Source organism: Monodelphis domestica, chromosome 7, assembly GCF_027887165.1.
Source record: "Monodelphis domestica isolate mMonDom1 chromosome 7, mMonDom1.pri, whole genome shotgun sequence".
NCBI classification, from domain to species: domain Eukaryota; kingdom Metazoa; phylum Chordata; class Mammalia; order Didelphimorphia; family Didelphidae; genus Monodelphis; species Monodelphis domestica.
Window position 1 is genome coordinate 155371703 of NC_077233.1, and position 7933 is coordinate 155379635.

Sequence of the window (7933 nt, forward strand, 5' to 3'; positions counted from 1 at the left end):
TTCCTTGGAAAGTAATATGTGATTTCTGTTGTTAAAGAAGGTAGAGGCAGACCTTTATCAGGAATTCATAGCTGCTAGAGTGCCACTGTAAGTTTTGAATCAGTAAGTATGGATCTTAACCAGATCTCCTATTTTTCAGTTTTTCGGAGAATCTAGAACTGTGGTGGCAAACCTATGGTATATGTGCCCGCGAAGCACTCAGAGCCCTTTCTATGGGCTCATGTGCTCTTATCCCAGCACAGTGTTTGCCAGTTTGTTACTAGAAAGCCAGAGGTATATGGGGCCGGGATGTTCCCCTCCTTCTTAACACATATACCTTAGGACATTTCTCACATCACCTGCCCCTCTAAAAAGTTTGCCATTATTGATGTAGAATTTCAGTCTCTTCTTTGAATATATCCATTTTGTTGTTTATATATTAATGGTATGCACGCTTTCTGTTTCCTATGTGCTCTAACTTGTTTTTTCTTTTTATACTTCATGAAGTCATATCTATAATAGGAAGTTTTCCACATTTTTCCTTTAATTCCTTTTCTTCTCAGACTTCTTGAGTAAACTTTTTGATTAAATTGTTTATTCATTTCCTTGCACTACTTTTATTCCTCTTATTGTCTTAATCTTTTAGCTTTTGCTTTTACTTGCTGCTTGAAGGCATCAAGAATATATCATATATTTTTATTATATGGATTCCACTATGCATGTTTCTAAGTAGCTAATATGGTGTTTAGGTTTCCTACTATGCATATTAGTTAGATATTGAATATTCTATTGTTTTTCCACAGGTCTCAATAATTTTCTCAAGTCAGATTTGCCAAGGTGGTGTTAGCTCTTTCTTTCCTCCTGTGGCCATTTCTGTGGCCAAAAGATACAGCATGTACTCTATGCAGGCCTTGAAATATTTTAAAACTCTGTCAGATTTTATGTGTTCATTCATGGTGGCCATAAAAAATAACAGTTTGAAAAAATTACCCTGTTTTGATGTAGTTAGTCTTTTAGTTGAATCTATGACATCATACTCATAAAGGACTTTTTAGAATTCTATTACTCATATGCTCATTTTTAATATTGTTGATATTGATTTGCCTAGGGTCACATCCTAATCAATTGCAGAGATCATACTTGGTCACCTGACTCTGGGCCCAGTCCTCTTTCCATTACACCAGTCTTATGTCTAGTTCTCATATTATTATTTTGCACATGAGAGATTTCTGTGGATCAAAAGCCAATTTTCCTAGGGTCCTTTTCATTTTAGAGACATTACTGTGGGCTTTCTAATAAGCCACAAGATGGCAATATCATGCCATGAAAAGTTGTAATTAGAAGGTACCCCAGTAATTATCCAGTCAAAAGCTTATATTTTATGGAAGAAGAAAAATAGGGCCCAGGAATGGGAAGTGACTTGTTCAGGGTCACCCAATGAAGATATACTGGCAAAACAGGATGGCTCCTTAATTCCTTGGTAGAATTCTTTTCTTTAAACTGCTGTCTCTCATTAAATAAACTTTCCTTTGCTAAAACCGCCTTTCCAAATGACCACTTTTGCTACTAATGCTTTTATGAGTTGAAAATTATGGAACAGGTAAAAGTTTTAAAATTGTCTGGTGCTTCTCAGCCTCCAATTTCTATTTGAGGTTGACATTACTGACTTGAGGAGTCACAAAGATAGTAAATATAACAGGGAGTGTCATGGCAGGCAGGGCAGAAAGTGCCTGAAGTCAAAATGGGGATGTGTGGTCCCAGAAAGTAGAGTGCAGAAACACACTTTCTTTAAAAACTGTTGGGGCCTTCACCGCGTTGTCCTCCTTCTGTATCCAATATAGCATTTCAGAAGCTTTCCTAAAATATGGCACCTAGAAATGGACGCAGTATGTGGTGTTACCAGTAGGACTATCACATTCTTTGACCTGGACACTCTTGACTCTTTGGGTTGCCTTAAGACGTGCTGCCTCTAAAACCCCTGGGCCATTTAACTATCCTTCATTATACCTTCCCTATCTTATACTTAGAGTTACCTTTTTGGCCTCTGGAGTCGGGTTTTACATTTAGTGCCATTGAATTCATCTAATTAGATTCAGCTCCACGTTCTGGCACAGTGGTATAAAAGTAAAAGAGGAACAGGGTCACCAAATTGTACATAAGGATCTCTAAAGCCATCTGTTGGCTTAGAAAACCATATATTAAAATGATCCATATTCTGTTGTATTTATTTTGTTGAATATTTCTCAATTCCATTTTAATATGGTTCAGCCTGCCCATGGGAGCATGGAGTCAGGTGTTTGACATTCTCTTCTAGCTTGGCAGGCTTTTTCTTTCCTGCTTCTGCTGTCAAGTGTGTGGACTCTCCATCATGGTTTTATGTCATCTGCAAATCTGATAAGTGTGCCACCAAAGCTTTATTACGGATGGGTGGAATTATGACAGGTGAATAGAGACCCTTAGTAAGACATAGGACCAAGCTAGGCCCCTGAGGACAAGCTAGAAAAAACCTCCTTGGAAATTAACATCAGCTTATTAATGATTATTCTTTGGGCCCAGGCATTTAACCAGTTCTAAGTGTTTCTAATTACATTGTTGCATAATTTACATTTCTCTTTTTCATAAGAATTGATTGAAAAACTTAGTCAAATATTCATTTAAAATCCATGTAATCTATATTTTTAGTATTCCTTTGATTTTTCAGTTGAGTAACCTGTCTATTAAAAAAAATTAGACTAGCATGACCTAGTCTTAATAAAGCCATGTTGGTTCTTTGTGCTTCTTCCTTTTCCAGATGTTTACTAAGCATTCCTTTAATTTAACAACTCTAGAAATTTTTTATCAAGCACCCATATTAGGGGATATAGTGTAGTGGATGGTGTCAGGAAAACTATGAGTTCAAATCCCACCTGAAAATTACTAGCTACATTAACATGGAAAAGTCCCTTAACCTCTTTAAACTTGTTTCCTGTCTGTAAATTGAAGGATTTGGACTTATGAACTTTAAGATTTCTTCTAGTTCTAGACCTAAGTTGTTTTTTTTTAACCCTTACCTTCCATCTTAGAATCAATTCTGTGTATTGGTTCCAAGGCAGAAGAGTGGTAAAGGTTAGGCAGTGGGGGTTAAGTGACTTGCCCAGGGTCACACAGCTAGGAAGTGGCTGAGGCCAGATTTGAACCTAGCATCTCTCATCTCTAGGCCTGGCTCTCAATCCATTGAACTATCCAGCTGCCTCCTAGATCTAAGTTCTTATGTATGAAGCATATAAGTTTTAGAACTTTGTCCCTAATGGACCTCATCAACAGATTCTATTTTCTTCCCTTTTTAAAAATCATGATAATATTTACCCTTCCCTAATCCTATGGGACCTCATCTTCATAATATTTCAAAGGTCACTGATAATGGTTCAGGAATTATATCCACCAGTTTTTTCAGCAAATGAGAATGAGGTCTTTCTACTAACTGATTACTTTTATTCTTCAAGGATGAATGAGCCTATGAGTTTCCTAGGCACCAGTAATGCCCTATTTGCCATTTTTGTTCTATTCTTTGCAATGTAAAATTCTCTTTGAAAGAGCAAACAGACGCATTTTAAGAGTTAAGAAGCTCCACTAATTTTTCAAGTTATGGTTATAGATGGTGCTTTTGAAGCATTAATTCATTACCTTGAAGATTTGATCATTCATAAATTGCTAGTTGCCCAGAAAAAGCAACCCGTGCTGTTTGAGGTGATCTAATCTTTTGACTGTACAAGAACAACTAATAGTAGGTTTCATCTTAAGCATTATAGAACATTTGAGATTCATGGATAGAATTGATTACTATATTTTAGCACTGTGCTGTGGGGGACAGTAGATGATGTCAGATTAAATTTAAATTGATCTCTTGGTGTTTATCTCTGGCCCATGTGCAATTACTTCAGCACTGGAGAACCTTTCAAGGCTTCCTGTCAATACAGCTACCTGACAGTCATTTGTATTTGTAAACTGTGCATTTGGCACCTGCTGTTCTCTGTTGCTCCATGGCTAGTGGGGAGTCAGAATGGGTATACAATGAAGTTATTGGTTAGTACAACTCAGTAGGAGTTATTGAAGGAAAGAAACAACACTTGCATGCCCTTAGGAGAGGATAAGAGAGAAAAAGAAAGTGGTAACATTAATGCATACCTTCTTTTCTTTAGCTACCAGAAAATAATTAGTGACCCAAGAAGCCAGCCAGCTATATCATATGTTTAGTTGTTTGTTTGTGATAGCCATTCATTGTTATTACTTTAAAAACACACCTTGATATTCTAAGCTGAATTTATTTATCCAAGCCTTTTGATTTCAGGATTCCAAACAAGCTTAAGCAGTTTGTATTAGATTTGCATTCGGGAAAATTGCACAGAGAATTCCATCATGGTCCTGATCCTACCGATGTTGCCCCTGGACAGGTAGGAGTTGGCATATTCTTTCAATAAGATATTTTTCTTCAGTAATGGAGAAAGAAATTCTTCTTTTCCTGCATTGCTTCCATCAGTTTCTACTGTAGAGAGAAATGCTATTAAGTAATTCTGGGGCAATATCTAAAATGAAAATAAGCAACAACAGAAGACTGCTACTTCTTTTTTTTTTTAATCTTGAGACAGATGCTCTCCATAATTTTCATTTCTTTATTGGGTAAAGTGAAAATTTCCCTGAATCCTTTAATGATGAAAACTAGAAGTTCTAAAGATATTAAATTAACTACTTTCAGCAAAGGAAAGCTGCAATGAAGCTGACAACAAAGAATCAAATAGCACCTGCCTAGAATGGTGATGGCAGTTTTTAGAGAACGATCAGGGAGTTTAGTGAATTCTTTTTTTTAGAATATTACAAAATTAATTGTTTAATTACTACCCGTGGCTAACAGATTGATCACATTATATAGAGAATAATGGTTTTATTTGTTGATTTTGCTGGCTTTGTCAATATAGTAATGTTTAGAGTTTACAATTCGTGCAGTTTTATGTAGGTTTCTTTTTGGGGGTCTATAAATTATTTTGTTTCTCAGTAGATAAGAAGGTACCTACTTATGTAGGTTGTTTCATTTTTATTGTTTCTGTTTTTGAGACTAGTTCTCCCTATTTCACCAGGCTGGAAATGCAGTGGCCTCTCACAGGCCTGATCTCAGTACTGGACTGTGCAGAAGCTTTATCTTGTTCCTTTTAATCTGACTTGAGCTGGCTTTCCCCCTTTTTTAGGCAGCCTTGTGGCTCTCTCCCTTCCAGGAGCCATATTTGTGCCAGGCATAATGTGGATCCCAAAATGGTTTTTGTCCTGTCGCAGCCCAGAAACTCCAAACTCAAGTGATCACCAGCCTCAGCTTCCTCCAGTAGCAGTCACTACAGATATGCATCTCCATGCCCAGCCTGTCAGATTTTTCTCCTTAAAAGTTTTTAGCTTCTTTTTGTTCTAAAAATGAAGATCTGTAATTTCTATTTACTTTTGACCTGCCTTAATGAACATCCCTTCTTTTTGCATGATTGTAGTTTAATTCACCTTTTCTTCTAGAATGTACTAATTTTTGCTTTCCATTGTCCATTGAAAATAACAAAGGCAAAATGTTTCCTTTCATTTGACTTCTTTATTTAGTAGTTATATTCTTTTCAGTGACAGGAGCTCCCTTTAAGAGCCGCTTAGAAATTTTTTTTTAAAAGCCCCTTAGAGTTCCTTTTTTCATTGAAAATTCGAATTCAGGAATATTCTTTAAGAATTTGGAAAGTCTAGTAATAGTCTCATCCTGCAGAGCAGGCAGTTTTGAAGAAGAGCTCTATGGTGTTTTGTCTTAAATAAAAGCATGTTTAGTATTGTCCCAGTCTAGAACAAAGTTATATGCATCATAACAGACCAGTTAATATCCTCACCTCAGCTTGGTGAAGGAAGGCACTTATTTCACCAAGCTGAGGAGATGGGGAAATTAAGCATGACAAGAAAAATAAAATGAACATGATGGACACAATATCATGTGTATGTCAGACTTCTTTTGTGTTAGAACTCCTTTGCTCTTTCTTGACAGTTCAAAAGACTGGGTCTTTTTCTCTATTATTGGTGTACATTACAGAATGTGATTATAGTAAATTTTAAAGGTTGAAATGTTAACTTTCCTCTTTTTCTCACTAAGTTTTAGATTTAAGTAGCTTGTGCAGAAAGGCTATTGTATAAATTAGAAATTCTGTAAAAAGTTAGAACTACATAGTTTCCACAGAGTATAAGAAGAAAAACCTATTTGGGGGCATCATCTCCACCCAATAGAAATGTGAATCTGCTGTAGATTGCCTACTAACATGCCACCAGGAAAAAGTGAGATCATTTCTGTAGTAACTGAGGCTGAGAGAAGCTGTAATTTTTTTCAGAGGCCTTTGAACTAAAGAAAGCAGCACCTGACTCACCCTCCTTTGGAAGCTGAAATCAGTGACTGTCCCCACAAATAAAGCAGAGATCTTTAGTCAATAAAGCATCAAGAATTTGTTAAGCATTAACTATTTTAATTCTTTTCTCAAGTTCTGAGACTTTATAATGTAACTTCAAAACTGAAATATTTTATCTTTTTGTCTTTTACAGCATATTCAAGATGTAGCAAGCAGTCCACCAGAAAGTTCCTTTCAGAAACTAGCACCCAGCGAATATAGGTATACCTTGTTGAGGGATCGAGATGAGCTTTAAAAACTTGAACAAAAAATTGCAAGCCTTTCAAACAACAGCATCAATTTATGTGGTGGAAATAGTAAACCTATATTTTCATAATTCTATGTGTATTTTTATTTTGAATAAACTAAAAGAAAGGTTTGGGTTTTTAATTCCCCTGACTCAAATTGTATGGTTTGGTGGGTCATCCAACATAACCTCTTTTTAAAATTCCTATTGCAAATTAAAAAGAAAAGATGCATCAGAGGCCCATCTTCACCTTGGATCTAATCCTGACCTCCAAAATGCTCATAAATCCAATGGAAGATAGTATTGCCAGAGACAATATGCTGTTAAATTGCACTGCTCCATTAAATAAGAATTGGGATATTTTCTGTGTAGCCTGGTAGTATGTACTCTCTTTCCCCCCTTTCCTTTCTATAGGAACAGTTTTGTTGGTACTTTCATTGTCATTCTCACAACAAAGAGGGTATATATTCTGGATACTTGGGAGGGGAATAAATTAAAGTTTTACAGAATGTTGTGTTGTGTTACTGATTCATGGGATGCTGCTTGTGAAAATCTGATTATTATCTTTTGGGATCTTTGGCATGTAACTCAAACCTGTTACTGAAGAAGCCAGAAAGCCCCAAGTCAAGAATTTGGCCTGACATCTTCTCTGAGCTTAAAAAGAGGAAGAAAAGGGAAAAAATGATGTTAAGCTTATGTTTACATAAAAATGGCTGTGGGAGGTGACTAGTAAGTGTGAACTATTAAGAGTGACTTATTCGTAAATTTGAAAAAAAATTTACAATGCCAATAAATACCAGTGTTTCTAATGGGGAATACAACTAATAAAATCTGTTCAATTCCTCCTGTCTATTAAGAGCAGATCTTCCCCTTAATACATTTTGATTCATATGACTGTCTAAGGTAGTGCAGAACCAAAACTTCAAATCATGATGAAGTTCATCTTGCAAATTGTTCTTCCACTCAACCCCAACTACTCACTACCATTTTGGATCTTCCACTGACCAGAGTGGGTTACTGACATAGCTGCTGCTCAGCATTCTGTCCACTGGATTCCTGATGCAGGATGTAGAAGAGAGCAGCACAAGAGAGAGACCAAAGCCACCAGAGGGGTGCTTTGCTGGCTTGGGCTGGCACTGTATGGATCAGGAGTCTTTTTATACTTTTTATACTAATACATATAAGTCAACCCCAGTTTAAGGGATGTTTTTGCTTTTTTGTTTTGTTTTTTAATTTAAAAGGTTGACTTATGTGCCATTATATAGAGTATGTAATGATATCT

General features: G+C 36.2%; 1 protein-coding gene across 1 annotated transcript in view; it reads left to right on the forward strand.

The window, feature by feature from the left end:
* ERP44 (endoplasmic reticulum protein 44) overlaps nucleotides 1-7160 on the forward strand; it is a 122577-nt gene extending 115417 nt beyond the window's left edge. Inside the window, exons 11-12 of the mRNA XM_007498991.3 lie at nucleotides 4307-4409; nucleotides 6559-7160. Of these exons, the coding sequence (XP_007499053.1) occupies nucleotides 4307-4409; nucleotides 6559-6660 (205 nt within the window). The 3' untranslated portion in view covers nucleotides 6661-7160. The remainder of the gene's footprint in view (nucleotides 1-4306; nucleotides 4410-6558) is intronic.
* The last annotated feature ends 773 nt before the right edge of the window (nucleotides 7161-7933 follow it).